A 17,604-nucleotide genomic window follows, 5' to 3' on the forward strand; every position below is an offset into this window, starting at 1 on the left:
GCTGAGTGTGTGGGCTCTTCTGAGCCTTACTGTTACATGGGGATTCAGTTGTCTGAAAAAACGCGTTTATTTCGGGCTGAAAAACACGTTTTGAAAAGTGTGCTGTTACTGCCCCATAACTTACATGGGGTTGACCAAACTTGCAGAAACATGTTTATTTCTGCTGAAAAACACGTTTTGACCCTTTCTGCACACTGGGGTTAAGAGCTGAGTGTGTGGGCTCTTCTGAGCCTTGCTGTTACATGGGGATTCAGTTGTCTGAAAAAACGCGTTTATCTAGGGCTGAAAAACACGTTTTGAAAAGTGAGCTTTTACTGCCCCATAACTTACATGGGTTTGACCAAACTTGCAGAAACATGTTTATTTCTGCTGAAAAACACGTTTTGACCCTTTCTGCACACTGGGGTTAAGAGCTGAGTGTGTGGGCTCTCCTGAGCCTTGCTGTTACATGGGGATTCAGTTGTCTGAAAAAACGCGTTTATTTCGGGCTGAAAATTACGTTTTGAAAAGTGTGCTGTTACTGCCCCATAACTTACATGGGGTTGACCAAACTTGCAGAAACATGTGTATTTCTGCTGAAAAACACGTTTTGACCCTTTCTGCACACTGGGGTTAAGGGCTGAGTGTGTGGGCTCTTCTGAGCCTTGCTGTTACAAGGAGATTCAGTTGTCTGAAAAAACGCGTTTATTTCGGGCTGAAAAACACGTTTTGAAAAGTGTGATGTTACTGCCCCATAACTTACATGGGGTTGACCAAACTTGCAGAAACATGTTTATTTCTGCTGAAAAACACGTTTTGACCCTTTCTGCACACTGGGGTTAAGAGCTGAGTGTGTGGGCTCTTCTGAGCCTTGCTGTTACATGGGGATTCAGTTGTCTGAAAAAACGCGTTTATTTCGGGCTGAAAAACACGTTTTTAAAAGTGTGCTGTTACTGCCCCATAACTTACATGGGGTTGACCAAACTTGCAGAAAAATGTTTATTTCTTCTGAAAAACACGTTTTGACCCTTTCTGCACACTGGGGTTAAGAGCTGAGTGTGTGGGCTCTTCTGAGCCTTGCTGTTACATGGGGATTCAGTTGTCTGAAAAAACGCGTTTATTTCGGGCTGAAAAACACGTTTTAAAAGTGTGCTGTTACTGCCCCATAACTTACATGGGGTTGACCAAACTTGCAGAAACATGTTTATTTCTGCTGAAAAACACGTTTTGACCCTTTCTGCACACTGGGGTTAAGAGCTAAATGTGTGTGGGCTCTTCTGAGCCTTGCTGTTACATGGGGATTCAGTTGTCTGAAAAAACGCGTTTATTTTGGGCTGAAAAACACGTTTTGAAAAGTGTGCTGTTACTGCCCCATAACTTACATGGGGTTGACCAAACTTGCAGAAACGTTTATTTCTGCTGAAAAACACGTTTTGACCCTTTCTGCACACTGGGGTTAAGGGCTGAGTGTGTGGGCTCTTCTGAGCCTTGCTGTTACAAGGAGATTCAGTTGTCTGAAAAAACGCGTTTATTTCGGGCTGAAAAACACGTTTTGAAAAGTGTGATGTTACTGCCCCATAACTTACATGGGGTTGACCAAACTTGCAGAAACATGTTTATTTCTGCTGAAAAACACGTTTTGACCCTTTCTGCACACTGGGGTTAAGAGCTAAATGTGTGTGGGCTCTTCTGAGCCTTTCTGTTACATGGGGATTCAGTTGTCTGAAAAAACGTGTTTTTTTCGGGCTGAAAAACACGTTTTGAAAAGTGTGCTGTTACTGCCCCATAGCTTACATGGGGTTGAGCAAACTTGCAGAAACATGTTTATTTCTGCTGAAAAACACGTTTTGACCCTTTCTGCACACTGGGGTTAAGAGCTGAGTGTGTGGGCTCTTCTGAGCCTTGCTGTTACATGGGGATTCAGTTGTCTGAAAAAACGCGTTTATTTCGGGCTGAAAAACACGTTTTAAAAGTGTGCTGTTACTGCCCCATAACTTACATGGGGTTGACCAAACTTGCAGAAACATGTTTATTTCTGCTGAAAAACACGTTTTGACCCTTTCTGCACACTGGGGTTAAGAGCTGAGTGTGTGGGCTCTTCTGAGCCTTTCTGTTACATGGGGATTCAGTTGTCTGAAAAAACGTGTTTATTTCGGGCTGAAAAACACGTTTTGAAAAGTGTGCTGTTACTGCCCCATAGCTTACATGGGGTTGAGCAAACTTGCAGAAACATGTTTATTTCTGCTGAAAAACACGTTTTGACCCTTTCTGCACACTGGGGTTAAGAGCTGAGTGTGTGGGCTCTTCTGAGCCTTGCTGTTACATGGGGATTCAGTTGTCTGAAAAAACGCGTTTATCTAGGGCTGAAAAACACGTTTTGAAAAGTGAGCTTTTACTGCCCCATAACTTACATGGGGTTGACCAAACTTGCAGAAACATGTTTATTTCTGCTGAAAAACACGTTTTGACCCTTTCTGCACACTGGGGTTAAGAGCTGAGTGTGTGGGCTCTTCTGAGCCTTGGTGTTACATGGGGATTAAGTTGTCTGAAAAAACGCGTTTATTTCGGGCTGAAAAACACGTTTTGAAAAGTGTGCTGTTACTGCCCCATAACTTACATGGGGTTGACCAAACTTGCAGAAACATGTTTATTTCTGCTGAAAAACACGTTTTGACCCTTTCTGCACACTGGGGTTAAGAGCTGAGTGTGTGGGCTCTTCTGAGCCTTGCTGTTACATGGGGATTCAGTTGTCTGAAAAAACGCGTTTATTTCGGGCTGAAAAACACGTTTTGAAAAGTGTGCTGTTACTGCCCCATAACTTACATGGGGTTGACCAAACTTGCAGAAACATGTTTATTTCTGCTGAAAAACACGTTTTGACCCTTTCTGCACACTGGGGTTAAGGTCTGAGTGTGTGGGCTCTTCTGAGCCTTGCTGTTACAAGGAGATTCAGTTGTCTGAAAAAACGCGTTTATTTCGGGCTGAAAAACACGTTTTGAAAAGTGTGATGTTACTGCCCCATAACTTACATGGGGTTGACCAAACTTGCAGAAACATGTTTATTTCTGCTGAAAAACACGTTTTGACCCTTTCTGCACACTGGGGTTAAGAGCTGAGTGTGTGGGCTCTTCTGAGCCTTGCTGTTACATGGGGATTCAGTTGTCTGAAAAAACGCGTTTATTTCGGGCTGAAAAACACGTTTTTAAAAGTGTGCTGTTACTGCCCCATAACTTACATGGGGTTGACCAAACTTGCAGAAAAATGTTTATTTCTTCTGAAAAACACGTTTTGACCCTTTCTGCACACTGGGGTTAAGAGCTGAGTGTGTGGGCTCTTCTGAGCCTTGCTTTTACATGGGGATTCAGTTGTCTGAAAAAACGCGTTTATTTCGGGCTGAAAAACACGTTTTAAAAGTGTGCTGTTACTGCCCCATAACTTACATGGGGTTGACCAAACTTGCAGAAACATGTTTATTTCTGCTGAAAAACACGTTTTGACCCTTTCTGCACACTGGGGTTAAGAGCTAAATGTGTGTGGGCTCTTCTGAGCCTTGCTGTTACATGGGGATTCAGTTGTCTGAAAAAACGCGTTTATTTTGGGCTGAAAAACACGTTTTGAAAAGTGTGCTGTTACTGCCCCATAACTTACATGGGGTTGACCAAACTTGCAGAAACGTTTATTTCTGCTGAAAAACACGTTTTGACCCTTTCTGCACACTGGGGTTAAGGGCTGAGTGTGTGGGCTCTTCTGAGCCTTGCTGTTACAAGGAGATTCAGTTGTCTGAAAAAACGCGTTTATTTCGGGCTGAAAAACACGTTTTGAAAAGTGTGATGTTACTGCCCCATAACTTACATGGGGTTGACCAAACTTGCAGAAACATGTTTATTTCTGCTGAAAAACACGTTTTGACCCTATCTGCACACTGGGGTTAAGAGCTGAGTGTGTGGGCTCTTCTGAGACTTGCTGTTACATGGGGATTCAGTTGTCTGAAAAAACGCGTTTATTTCGGGCTGAAAAACACGTTTTTAAAAGTGTGCTGTTACTGCCCCATAACTTACATGGGGTTGACCAAACTTGCAGAAACATGTTTATTTCTGCTGAAAAACACGTTTTGACCCTTTCTGCACACTGGGGTTAAGAGCTGAGTGTGTGGGCTCTTCTGAGCCTTGCTGTTACATGGGGATTCAGTTGTCTGAAAAAACGCGTTTATTTCGGGCTGAAAAACACGTTTTGAAAAGTGTGCTGTTACTGCCCCATAACTTACATGGGGTTGAGCAAACTTGCAGAAACATGTTTATTTCTGCTGAAAAACACGTTTTGACCCTTTCTGCACACTGGGGTTAAGAGCTGAGTGTGTGGGCTCTTCTGAGCCTTGCTGTTACATGGGGATTCAGTTGTCTGAAAAAACGCGTTTATTTCGGGCTGAAAAACACGTTTTGAAAAGTGTGCCGTTACTGCCCCATAACTTACATGGGGTTGACCAAACTTGCAGAAACATGTTTATTTCTGCTGAAAAACACGTTTTGACCCTTTCTGCACACTGGGGATAAGAGCTGAGTGTGTGGGCTCTTCTGAGCCTTGCTGTTACATGGGGATTCAGTTGTCTGAAAAAACGCGTTTATTTCGGGCTGAAAAACACGTTTTGAAAAGTGTGCTGTTACTGCCCCATAACTTACATGGGGTTGACCAAACTTGCAGAAACATGTTTATTTCTGCTGAAAAACACGTTTTGACCCTTTCTGCACACTGGGGTTAAGAGCTGAGTGTGTGGGCTCTTCTGAGCCTTGCTGTTAAATGGGGATTCAGTTGTCTGAAAAAACGCGTTTATCTAGGGCTGAAAAACACGTTTTGAAAAGTGAGCTTTTACTGCCCCATAACTTACATGGGGTTGACCAAACTTGCAGAAACATGTGTATTTCTGCTGAAAAACACGTTTTGACCCTTTCTGCACACTGGGGTTAAGAGCTGAGTGTGTGGGCTCTTCTGAGCCTTGCTGTTACATGGGGATTCAGTTGTCTGAAAAAACGCGTTTATTTCGGGCTGAAAAACACGTTTTGAAAAGTGTGCTGTTACTGCCCCATAACTTACATGGGGTTGACCAAACTTGCAGAAACATGTTTATTTCTGCTGAAAAACACGTTTTGACCCTTTCTGCACACTGGGGTTAAGAGCTGAGTGTGTGGGCTCTTCTGAGCCTTGCTGTTACATGGGGATTCAGTTGTCTGAAAAAACGCGTTTATTTCGGGCTGAAAAACACGTTTTGAAAAGTGTGCTGTTACTGCCCCATAACTTACATGGGGTTGACCAAACTTGCAGAAACATGTTTATTTCTGCTGAAAAACACGTTTTGACCCTTTCTGCACTCTGGGGTTAAGAGCGGAGTGTGTGGGCTCTTCTGAGCCTTGCTGTTACATGGGGATTCAGTTGTCTGAAAAAACGCGTTTATTTCGGGCTGAAAAACACGTTTTGAAAAGTGTGCTGTTACTGCCCCATAACTTACATGGGGTTGACCAAACTTGCAGAAACATGTTTATTTCTGCTGAAAAACACGTTTTGACCCTTTCTGCACACTGGGGTTAAGAGCTGAGTGTGTGGGCTCTTCTGAGCCTTGCTGTTACATGGGGATTCAGTTGTCTGAAAAAACGCGTTTATTTCGGGCTGAAAAACACGTTTTGAAAAGTGTGCTGTTACTGCCCCATAACTTACATGGGTTTGACCAAACTTGCAGAAACATGTTTATTTCTGCTGAAAAACACGTTTTGACCCTTTCTGCACACTGGGGTTAAGAGCTGAGTGTGTGGGCTCTTCTGAGCCTTGCTGTTACATGGGGATTCAGTTGTCTGAAAAAACGTGTTTATTTCGGGCTGAAAAACACGTTTTGAAAAGTGTGCTGTTACTGCCCCATAACTTACATGGGGTTGACCAAACTTGCAGAAACATGTTTATTTCTGCTGAAAAACACGTTTTGACCCTTTCTGCACACTGGGGTTAAGAGCGGAGTGTGTGGGCTCTTCTGAGCCTTGCTGTTACATGGGGATTCAGTTGTCTGAAAAAACGCGTTTATTTCGGGCTGAAAAACACGTTTTTAAAAGTGTGCTGTTACTGCCCCATAACTTACATGGGGTTGACCAAACTTGCAGAAACATGTTTATTTCTGCTGAAAAACACGTTTTGACCCTTTCTGCACACTGGGGTTAAGAGCTGAGTGTGTGGGCTCTTCTGAGCCTTGCTGTTACATGGGGATTCAGTTGTCTGAAAAAACGCGTTTATTTCGGGCTGAAAAACACGTTTTGAAAAGTGTGCTGTTACTGCCCCATAACTTACATGGGGTTGACCAAACTTGCAGAAACATGTTTATTTCTGCTGAAAAACACGTTTTGACCCTTTCTGCACACTGGGGTTAAGAGCTGAGTGTGTGGGCTCTTCTGAGCCTTGCTGTTACATGGGGATTCAGTTGTCTGAAAAAACGCGTTTATTTCGGGCTGAAAAACACGTTTTGAAAAGTGTGCTGTTACTGCCCCATAACTTACATGGGGTTGACCAAACTTGCAGAAACATGTTTATTTCTGCTGAAAAACACGTTTTGACCCTTTCTGCACACTGGGGTTAAGAGCGGAGTGTGTGGGCTCTTCTGAGCCTTGCTGTTACATGGGGATTCAGTTGTCTGAAAAAACGCGTTTATTTCGGGCTGAAAAACACGTTTTTAAAAGTGTGCTGTTACTGCCCCATAACTTACATGGGGTTGACCAAACTTGCAGAAACATGTTTATTTCTGCTGAAAAACACGTTTTGACCCTTTCTGCACACTGGGGTTAAGAGCTGAGTGTGTGGGCTCTTCTGAGCCTTGCTGTTACATGGGGATTCAGTTGTCTGAAAAAACGCGTTTATTTCGGGCTGAAAAACACGTTTTGAAAAGTGTGCTGTTACTGCCCCATAACTTACATGGGGTTGACCAAACTTGCAGAAACATGTTTATTTCTGCTGAAAAACACGTTTTGACCCTTTCTGCACACTGGGGTTAAGAGCTGAGTGTGTGGGCTTTTCTGAGCCTTGCTGTTACATGGGGATTCAGTTGTCTGAAAATACGCGTTTATTTCGGGCTGAAAAACACGGTTTGAAAAGTGTGCTGTTACTGCCCCATAACTTACATGGGGTTGACCAAACTTGCAGAAACATGTTTATTTCTGCTGAAAAACACGTTTTGACCCTTTCTGCACACTGGGGTTAAGAGCTGAGTTTGTGGGCTCTTCTGAGCCTTGCTGTTACATGGGGATTCAGTTGTCTGAAAAAACGCGTTTATTTCGGGCTGAAAAACACGTTTTGAGAAGTGTGCTGTTACTGCCCCATAACTTACATGGGGTTGACCAAACTTGCAGAAACATGTTTATTTCTGCTGAAAAACACGTTTTGACCCTTTCTGCACACTGGGGTTAAGAGCTGAGTGTGTGGGCTCTTCTGAGCCTTGCTGTTACATGGGGATTCAGTTGTCTGAAAAAACGCGTTTATTTCGGGCTGAAAAACACGTTTTGAAAAGTGTGCTGTTACTGCCCCATAACTTACATGGGGTTGACCAAACTTGCAGAAACATGTTTATTTCTGCTGAAAAACACGTTTTGACCCTTTCTGCACACTGGGGTTAAGAGCTGAGTGTGTGGGCTCTTCTGAGCCTTGCTGTTACAGTGTAATATATATCACTGTGTTGAACCTAGAGACACAGAATAGCTTTTCCTTTGCAGCTTGATCTATTCATTCCTCCTGTAGGCTCAGAGCTTACATAAGCAATAAATGATTGCTTATGCTTTATAAACAAATCTCATTAAAATAAAAGCTAAAGTTTTGTATTTATCTTGTACCATAGAACATGACTTTCTTTGTATTTCAAGCCCACAAAGTGTCCAAATGACGCACTACATGATATAAGGAAGATTATCACATGCATATCGGTATTATCTTTCTTATGAAAATGCATTCCTTTCATAACCTTTTACTTTTTAAAATGAACTCAAATTGTGTATAATGTAAAGCCGTCTGGAAATAAATCCTCAGACTGCTTACTGGCCTGGGCATGTACCAAAAAAAAATCAGTGAGCACATATATATATCTATCACTGTGTTGAACTTAGAGACACAGAATAACTGCTAACACATCCTAAATACAGTGTTAAAGCACCCTTGAACTCATCCCGAAAGTATCATTTCTTGAAAGGGATTGCTGTCCGAATGCACATCTGAATCCCAAACAGAATCTCTAGTAAAATACGATCATTTGTAAAACAGGCAAATGGGACTGAATTAAATTATCTAATTAAAATAAAAGCTAAAGTTTTGTATTTATCTTGTACCATAGAACATGACTTTCTTTGTATTTCAAGCCCACAAAGTGTCCAAACAAATCTCATTAAAATAAAAGCTAAAGTTTTGTATTTATCTTGTACCATAGAACATGACTTTCTTTGTATTTCAAGCCCACTAAAGTGTCCAAATGACGCACTACATGATATAAGGAAGATCCAGAAAGTATCATTTCTTGAAAGGGATTGCTGTCCGAATGCACATCTGAATCCCAAACAGAATCTCTAGTAAAATACGATCAGTTGTGAAACAGGCAAATGGGACTGAATTAAATTATCTAATTTAAATAAAAGCTAAAGTTTTGTATTTATCTTGACCATAGAACATGACTTTCTTTGTATTTCAAGCCCAGAAAGTGTCCAAATGACGCACCTCATGGTATAAGAAAGATTATCACATGAGTATCGGTATTATCTGTCTTATGAAAATGCATTCCTTTCATTACCTTTTACTTTTTAAAATGAACTCAAATTGTGGATATTGTTAGTAGAATAGATTCTAATAATATAATGATCCAGTGTGTTACACTGGCCTGCTAAGCCTGGCCTGGGGGATGGTGCACATAGCCCTTTCAGTGCTGGAGGTGTTAATGACGGAAGTGTTGGAGCTGTGTGGGATAAGTGAGTGAATATCTGTAGGGGGTTTTAGCTTTTCCTTTGCAGCTCGATCTCTACATTCCTCTTGTAGGCCCAGAGCTTACATAAGCAATAAATGATTGCTTATGCTTTATAAAGAAATCTCATTAAAATGAAAGCTAAAGATTTGTATTTATCTTGTACCATAGAAAATGACTTTCTTTGTATTTCAAGCCCACAAAGTCTCCAAACAAATCTCATTAAAATAAAAGCTAAAGTTTTGTATTTATCTTGTACTATAGAACATGACTTTCTTTGTATTTCAAGCCCACTAAAGTGTCCAAATGACGCACTACATGATATAAGGAAGATTATCACATGCATATCGGTATTATCTTTCTTATGAAAATGCATTCCTTTCATAACCTTTTACTTTTTAAAATGAACTCAAATTGTGTATAATGTAAAGCCGTCTGGAAATAAATCCTCAGACTGCTTACTGGCCTGGGCATGTACCAAAAAAAAAATCAGTGAGCACATATATATATCTATCACTGTGTTGAACCTAGAGACACAGAATGACTGCTAACACATCCTAAATACAGTGTTAAAGCACCCTTGAACTCATCCCGAAAGTATCATTTCTTGAAAGGGATTGCTGTCCGAATGCACATCTGAATCCCAAACAGAATCTCTAGTAAAATACGATCATTTGTGAAACAGGCAAATGGGACTGAATTAAATTATCTAATTAAAATAAAAGCTAAAGTTTTGTATTTATCTTGTACCATAGAACATGACTTTCTTTGTATTTCAAGCCCACAAAGGGTCCAAAAGACGCACTACATGATATAAGGAAGATTATCACATGCATGGAGATGTATCATTTCTTGAAAGGGATTGCTGTCCGAATGCACATCTGAATCCCAAACAGAATCTCTAGTAAAATCCGATCATTTGTGAAACAGGCAAATGGGACTGAATTAAATTATCTAATTAAAATAAAAGCTAAAGTTATGTATTTATCTTGACCATAGAACATGACTTTCTTTGTATTTCAAGCCCACAAAGTGTCCAAAAGACGCACTATATGATATAAGGAAGATTATCACATGCATGGAGATGTATCATTTCTTGAAAGGGATTGCTGTCCGAATGCACATCTGAATCCCAAACAGAATCTCTAGTAAAATCCGATCATTTGTGAAACAGGCAAATGGGACTGAATTAAATTATCTAATTAAAATAAAAGCTAAAGTTTTGTATTTATCTTGTACCATAGAACATGACTTTCTTTGTATTTTAAGTTACCCCGAGCAAAGACTCAACCCCTCCCAGAAAACAGCATTAAAAGAATTAGCATTTACAAATATGTCTGTCTTTGGGTTTCCTATGTGTCCTGTTTCCTAGACAGGAAACTCTCTTGCCCCAAGGGAAGACCGATACTTTGGATGGTAATGATTGAACCTGGCTTACAAAATACATCTTTGGAAATGCTAAATCTTTCAGATGGCTTGGCTAACTACTGGCCCCACCTAAGACAGGTGCTTTGGATGTTAATGCTTGAAACTATGCTTAGCCATGTTTTTAAAATTAAATTATAACGATTTCAGTGTTTGATAATGGTAACAAAGGCTTCCTCCACCCACTGCTTTGCCAAAGGGAAGTGCTGTTTCCTGGGAGGGGTGGAGTCTTTGCTCGGGGTATATTTCTGCTGAGTGCAATATACCTTTCACTTTCACCTGCAATCGAGACAGGAGGTACAGTAACTCTGAGACTTGACTAAAGTCCTGGATATTGAATCACCACTACGATCAAGAGGTAAGACTTTACATTTTTACTTTTAAATGCATTTGCTGATAACCTTTTAAAACTAATATGCAGTCAGGCAGATGCATCTTTATTCTTAAGCGTCTCTCAGTGCATTGATATTGTTTCTACTAATCTAATATCAAGAATCTCATCATGTGCATGCTGAGGTGTGGAATATATCTTTGTGTTAAATGGTATTGTTTTGTATATTGTATAATTGAAATACAGCCTCTTTCTGGTTGCAAGTATTGGCTTAGAAGACTTCTCCTTGCATTGTATAATCAGGGCCAGTTCAATGGGACATTTAATTAATTGAGAGCTCTTTCTAGTAGATATGAATGCAGAATGGATACAGATTAATTGCAATAGTGTAACTGCAAATGAATATAGATGAGAATGTATGTTTGTTCATATACAATGGCAGGAGCAGTTTCTCATTGCAGTGGATTTTCAGGGCCAATTCATCTCTCCATCTTATACTGAATATGAAAGGTAGTTGTTCCTATATGGACTCAGTCTTTGGAATTTGTATATATATATATTTCAGTGACCCTCAGCCATTCTTTCTGTATTGTAAGTCAATTTCTCTTTTACAATTCCTTCCCCACTTCTAGGACCTGCAGTTGCTGAACTCCACAATGGCTCCTATTGGAAAGTCTGTGACTGAGACCAAGTAAGTGTTCACTTTTTTATGAAACCATTATTTATTTTGGAGCAATGAGCAATTCTTATATAAATGCAATAAAATCATTATGCTCAAACTATGAGAGAGAAAATTAAGGATAATTTAAGAAATCAGTCTTAGCTTGTTTCTATACACAGATGGTATTATTTATTTTCAAAGGAAACCCGCGAGGATTCCCCTGGTGTGCAAGATGTGCCTGAATACTTTTGATCAGCTTCCTGCTCACTTGAAGAGGGCGTGTATGAAGCACGCCACGGCAGAAGAGATCAGGATGGCCTCTCAACAGGCGAGGGAGGACATGATAAATCTCCTGAAGAACGGGGTCATCGTGGATTACAACAGAATAGAGATCGTGTCTGGTGAGGCAAACAGGGCAGTGGTTGTAAGACTGCTGGAGTCCTTGGGCCTTTTTGTACGTGGGAAGCCTGAAGACACATTGGCAAGGTGAGATATTTTTAATTTGTAAGGCTTCTGTAGTTTTTTTTTTAAATCATTGTTACAACATATTATGTAAAAGCATGTTGAAAAGAATCTACCTGCATTCCAGCGGCCCTGAGCAAGAGGCCGCTGTCCAGGAGGAAGAGATGCCAGAGGCTGCTCCAGAAACTGAAGCAGAAGCAGAGGAGGAAGGGGAAGATGGGGAACAGTAAGACTCTCTGCTCAATAGGGTTTCTTGTGCTTTATTTTTTATTTGCACGTTGTATGTATAAAATTAGATTTTGTTTCACAGAGGCAAGAAAAAATGTAGCCTTATTTGGGATGTCAGTGAATTGGTAGATATACATATTCACACAGGGCCACATCTAAAGCCATTTTCTCCCAGAAGCCAACTAAGAAAACGGAAACACTTATAATACATGTTATCGTCCATGTGTCTTATATCTACAGGTTGTCAGTTAAAGGTAATCTAAAAGCTCTCCGAAAAAGAGTTGCCCTGGCTGGACTTTACAGAAAACACTCTCTTGATTCTCCTCTCCTGGCTGGATTTAAACAATACCTTATCCAGGGCCTGGGAATGGTAAACTGCTCCAAGGAGGTAGGTATTTGCTACATGGTTTTACTCGGCTTAAACTTCACATACCACGGATGTTGGTCATAAAAATAATGACTTCCTCTATATGTGTTTTTCAGGTTGAAAATGTCTCCAGGTTCCTGTTTTTTACGGATCCATCGGAAGTTTCCTTAAGTTTTCTGAAGGACATTTCCAAAATGCAGACATTTGTTTCCCAGTTGAAGATGACTGGGCTGTCTCACCAGACCATTGCAGGTTATATCATTAATATCAACAGATTCCTGCTCTTCATCCGAAAAAACACTAACCTGCAAGTGGAGGATCGCAGTCTAGCTAAGGGTTTAATAGACTTCCAGAGCAATCTAAAGGACATAAAAAAGAGAAACAACAAGAGTGTCAGACAGGAAATAACCAGAAAGAGGTACTTTACTTATTAAATGTTGGTTCAACTTGTACTTGCTTTTCTATTCAAACACATAAATGTTGCCTTTTGGAGCCTGATAGTATTGCTCTCTCTCCCCCAGACTAACACAGCTGCAGAGTCCTCCACCTAAACTAAGCGATTGCTTGAAGGTGTTGAGTGTTGCAAAGAAAGATGTGCAGCGGATACTGAGCAAGACGCACACCTCTGCAGACATCACCACAAGTGAGCGGATTGTTGTGATGCTTTACCTGCAGGCCATTCTCCAGCTGAAGCACCTTCAGCGCCCAGGGGTGGTAAAGAATATGACAGTAAGCATCCCTTCATACAACCGAGAATTTTGATTATAGATGTTCTTTTCGAGAAATTGTATTTAATTAATATTTGTATTAAAAAAATCTTCTGAATTCAGGTCCTGGATTGGATACAGCGAAAAATTGTTGTGAATAAAAGTGGCCAAAACAGGGTAATAATCTCTGTCAAAGAGCGCATGGCTGCAACTCAGCGACTAGCTTCCTTTGCACTAAATGAAGAAGAGGAAAAGGTGAGTTGGAGGTTTTATTGAGATTTCATTGCTAAAAACTGTCTTTAGCATTCAATGGTATGTGAAGAATACTGCATTTAAACTGCATTTTTATTTTTTTTATTTTCTCAGATGTTTCACTGCTACTTCATTAACTTACGCTGTGATGCAAACTGCAGGATGGAAATAGAACATTTTTTTGTGTATGCGGGAGGAGAACCAGTTCACAATCCTACCTATGATCTGCGAAGACTGCATGAGAAGTAAATTGAATTATATAATTATTTTGATGTATTTTCCTTTCACTTTACTGGGGCTTGAAAACAACTATTTTATATGTTTGTTTTGCAGGTACCACCTACCACTGATTACTTGCTATGTTGCAAGAAGGGCATTTGAAATGGAAATAAAGAAGCTACCTATTGATCAGAAAACTATCCTGAATGATTATTTAGGTGTTTCAAATGGAACTGTTGAAAACCTAGCCAGAAGGCTGACAGATGAGGACATGTGCTCAGCCAGCGAACTAATTCATGGCATTGTAGAAGCAGGATCTCTGTAAGTGTCACAGTGATATCAAAATTCAGTATTTGAAAGTCAATATTTAAGATAAACATAAATTTCTCATATTTTTGTTAAACTTCAGTTCAGGATCAGGAGAGCAATCTTCAGGCTATGGACAAGAACGTACAGCTGCTATACGGTAAGTTTTAATTTAATATCCCTCTTTCAGTTACCTTTTAGCCACTCTATCTTAGATCTGAGATATTTAAGTTTTCTTTTTACAAATAGGTCCACTGTGGCAGCTGCTGCATATAGATGCCCAAAGATGGATGGTGCTGCAGCCTTCCAGAAGCTGATACAGATGTTTCCCGTGACATTAGATGGGCAGCCTCCCAGAAAGAAAGAGCGCCTGAGAGTGACCGGCATTCACGATCCCCACTGTTACAATAGATGGAGAGCTGAGCAGAGGAAAAGGAGGCAACAGAACATATTCGGTAAGAACAGGATTTCTTCCCTTTTTAAAGAGTAATATTTCAAGAGTCTATTACTGGATATATTCTTTGGGTGGATTTCTGATTTCTCACTACAGATCAATACAATAGACGTTTACCAACAGAAAGCCAAGTGACCCATTATATAGAAAAAATGGGATGGTCAACCAATACACCAGCTGTGTCCGAGGTACTTCAGAACTGGAGGCCGCATGTAGAAGTCCAACCAAATGGCAAGGACATTGAAAATCTGGTAAAACTCCAAACCTGGAGAGGCCTGCACATCGTTGACGATCCTGTGAAAGGGAAGAAGGTTGTAACTTCCAGGCGTTTCCAGAAGGGAGAGGTGGTATGTGATTACCATGGCAAGGTTATCACAAAGACAGCTGGAGAAGCCCTAATGGCACAGATGGCAGAAGGAGACATGGGATATCTATTCTTTTTTGATGGACCTAAACAAAAAATGTGCATTGATTCGCGTGAAGAACACTGCACCTGTCACCCGGATATGGACACAATTGGAAGGCGCATTAATCATTCAAACAAAAAAGCCAACCTCAGACCAATTAAAGAATCTTTTGGAATTGACGAAAAGACTGACATAACAATTCTGTTCTTGGCAAAAAGAGAGATTGCAGTGGGAGAAGAGCTCCTATATGATTATGGTGTCTCCAGGAAGTCGTTTAATGGAGAAGGACAATCTCTGGAGTGGTTGGACGAATGATCATAAAATAAAGCTTTTATCTCCTCTGCCTCTCCACGGCAGAGGAGATCAGGATGACCTCACAACAGGCGAGGAAGGACATGATAAATCACCTGAAGAACGGTCATCGTGGATAACAACAGAATAGAGATCGTGTCTGGTGAGGTAAACAGGGCAGTGGTTGTAAGACTGCTGGAGTCCTTGGGCCTTTTTGTACGTGGGAAGCCTGAAGACACATTGGCACGGTGAGATATTTTTAATTTGTAAGGCTTCTGTAGTTTCTTTTTGAAATCATTGTTACAACATATTATGTTGTAACAACCATTTTTGAAATTTGTTGACACTATCTGAACAGCACAGCATTCCCAGAATGGACAATGGAGTTTTCAGCAGCATTAGATGGGCAGGCTCTTGGGAAGAGAGAAGGAATGAGACCGACTGGACTTCATTAATGACACCGTTCTTATTGAAAGAGAACAGAAAGATAAGTCTTGATAATAATTCTTACTCTGATTCTATTATTATTTTCTTTCATTATCTACAAAATAGATTTTTGATAATCATATCGATAAGCTTCATTTGAAACTGCCCAACATTACCAAACAGAAGAATGTTTCGGCAGGACACCATTTGTGCATCAAAAGCACTGGAGAGGTGTATATGACAGCCTATTTTCTGCCACTGAAATACTAATTGCTTCATTTCAGTTCATCCTTAGGCGAGCAGAAGAGAAAGAAGTTTGATGGAATTAGATGGAATTCCTCTTGGGAAGAAAGATAACAGAGACTGACTGGACTTCAAGAACAGCACCTTTCTGATTCACAGCGAACAGAACACAAAAGATGAGTCTAGGGAACAATGGCTTTATTTTCTTAAATACAATTTCTGAAAAGTTTAAGGACAACAGCAATGAACATTGTTAATGAGTTAGAGGTTAGATAGACCTGTATTTCCAGTGCTTTGTCATTTCAGTAATGTTTTAAAATTGAATTTCTATACAGTGGACACCCTTGACATACACAAAATGAAACCATTTCATTTTCATTTTGGAGCTAAACTGCAGGAAACATTTTTTCAGTAAACTGTTAAAAGCATATTGTGGTCTAAAAGCCAAGATATTATTTGTGACCACATTAATTAATTACTTTTTAAACTGTAAAGCAATAATCTGCTAACATGGCTAGTTTCTATCACTGAACTGGAATTTTCTATTCCCGACAGAGATCAGTTTCTTAAACAAAATAAAATTGTCTCCATCCTGGAAATTCAGTCAGGAATTTGAATAGGGCTTATGGCATTTGATCAGTTTCACAGCCTAATTCTACTGGATTCGATTTTTAAATGATTCACAATTGTGAATATTAGAAATATTAATGCACAGAGTTGCTTAGGCTTTTATTTTTTAATTTTGTTTTCAACACAATCATAATGATTATGCATATGCTATTTTTTGTAGCTGTCACCTGCCATTCACTACCAGAAAAGATGCAAGGATGTACATGAAGAGGTGTGATGACCACGACGACAGTGCTGTGGCTCAGGACGAAATCACAAATTTTCACCTGCCTAACACCTTTGGAAGAAGAAATCAATAATACAGAAAAACCTCCAAACTATTTTTCTAATTGTATAATGTTAGCATACCCAGAGGGGTTGGGCAGCCAGTTGATCTTGGACCCCTAGAGGTTTTTTTTTCCTCCTAACTAAGGAGTTTTTGGTTCCTCTCCTCAGTTATCTTCTGGCTTTTACTCTTTCACATCATGTATCATCACCCAGCTATGTTAAGTGCCTCAGGTCAACCTTGTTATGAAAGATGTTATATAAAAATCAATTTAATTTAATTATACTAGTTGTGAATGCTGTCATATTTCATTGCCACAATTTATCAAAAAATAATAAACATTATTGTGCAATTAGCTTTTTCAAACTTTTTGATGATCTATATAATTTCAATACAACTTCTAATTGTGACCATCATGAACAATGACTGCTTCTTGTTTTGGGATTAAAACATTTTTTTAATTTTTGATCTCATAACTAAAAAATGTATGAAACAAACTATAAGATTGCAATACATTAAAATTGCCCCCTCATTCTTCTGTGATTCTTACCGATTGCGCAGACCACAGCAGGTCAAAGGAATTCACAGATAACTCTACTCTGAGAATTTGGTAAGTTTAGTGAAGACCGTTTAGTGAAGCGACCGGGGGTGAATATGATCATTTACCCCAAGTCCAGTAGTAGAAGCACTAAGTCAATGTCACCCCTGCTACAATGTGATTGCTACATATCTTCATTTGTTGTTTTTTAAGAAGTAAGTGCAGGGGGTCTAAATCTGCGATCCAGAGTGTTGAAGTATTTCACAACACTAACTGTAGCCCGTGTGGAAATAAATCCTCATTCTGATTATTGCCCTGGGCATGTACCAACAAATCACTGCGCATATATATATATATCACTGTGTTGAAGCTAGAGACACAGAATCCAGCACCTTTGACCTCATCCAGAATGTATCATTTCTTGAAAGGGATTGCTGTCCGAATGCAC

The 17,604-nt window shown here is 39.9% G+C and overlaps 1 protein-coding gene across 1 annotated transcript; it reads left to right on the plus strand.

The window, feature by feature from the left end:
- Nucleotides 1-10,647: 10,647 nt before the first annotated feature.
- On the plus strand, nucleotides 10,648-17,028 carry LOC148643238 (uncharacterized). The gene is made up of 14 exons (XM_088615963.1): nucleotides 10,648-10,727; nucleotides 11,333-11,391; nucleotides 11,563-11,847; nucleotides 11,951-12,049; nucleotides 12,292-12,439; nucleotides 12,535-12,836; nucleotides 12,940-13,147; nucleotides 13,249-13,380; nucleotides 13,492-13,622; nucleotides 13,711-13,917; nucleotides 14,006-14,062; nucleotides 14,152-14,357; nucleotides 14,453-15,302; nucleotides 15,413-17,028. The coding sequence occupies exons 2-13, from the start codon at nucleotides 11,357-11,359 to the stop codon at nucleotides 15,076-15,078; spliced, it is 2,436 nt and encodes an 811-aa protein (XP_088472089.1). The 5' UTR covers nucleotides 10,648-10,727; nucleotides 11,333-11,356; the 3' UTR covers nucleotides 15,079-15,302; nucleotides 15,413-17,028.
- The last annotated feature ends 576 nt before the right edge of the window (nucleotides 17,029-17,604 follow it).

The sequence above is a fragment of the Lepisosteus platostomus genome, chromosome 22 (genome assembly GCF_059453375.1).
Source record: "Lepisosteus platostomus isolate fLepPlt1 chromosome 22, fLepPlt1.hap1, whole genome shotgun sequence".
Taxonomy (NCBI): Eukaryota; Metazoa; Chordata; class Actinopteri; order Semionotiformes; family Lepisosteidae; genus Lepisosteus; species Lepisosteus platostomus.

Coding starts and splice junctions, on each gene's coding strand:
- LOC148643238 (XM_088615963.1), top strand. CDS start 11,357: ATGGCTCCTATTGGAAAGTCTGTGACTGAGACCAA. Junction 12,050..12,291: donor GAAGGGGAAGATGGGGAACA/GTAAGACTCTCT, acceptor TTATATCTACAG/GTTGTCAGTTAAAGGTAATC. Junction 12,837..12,939: donor CAGGAAATAACCAGAAAGAG/GTACTTTACTTA, acceptor TCTCTCCCCCAG/ACTAACACAGCTGCAGAGTC.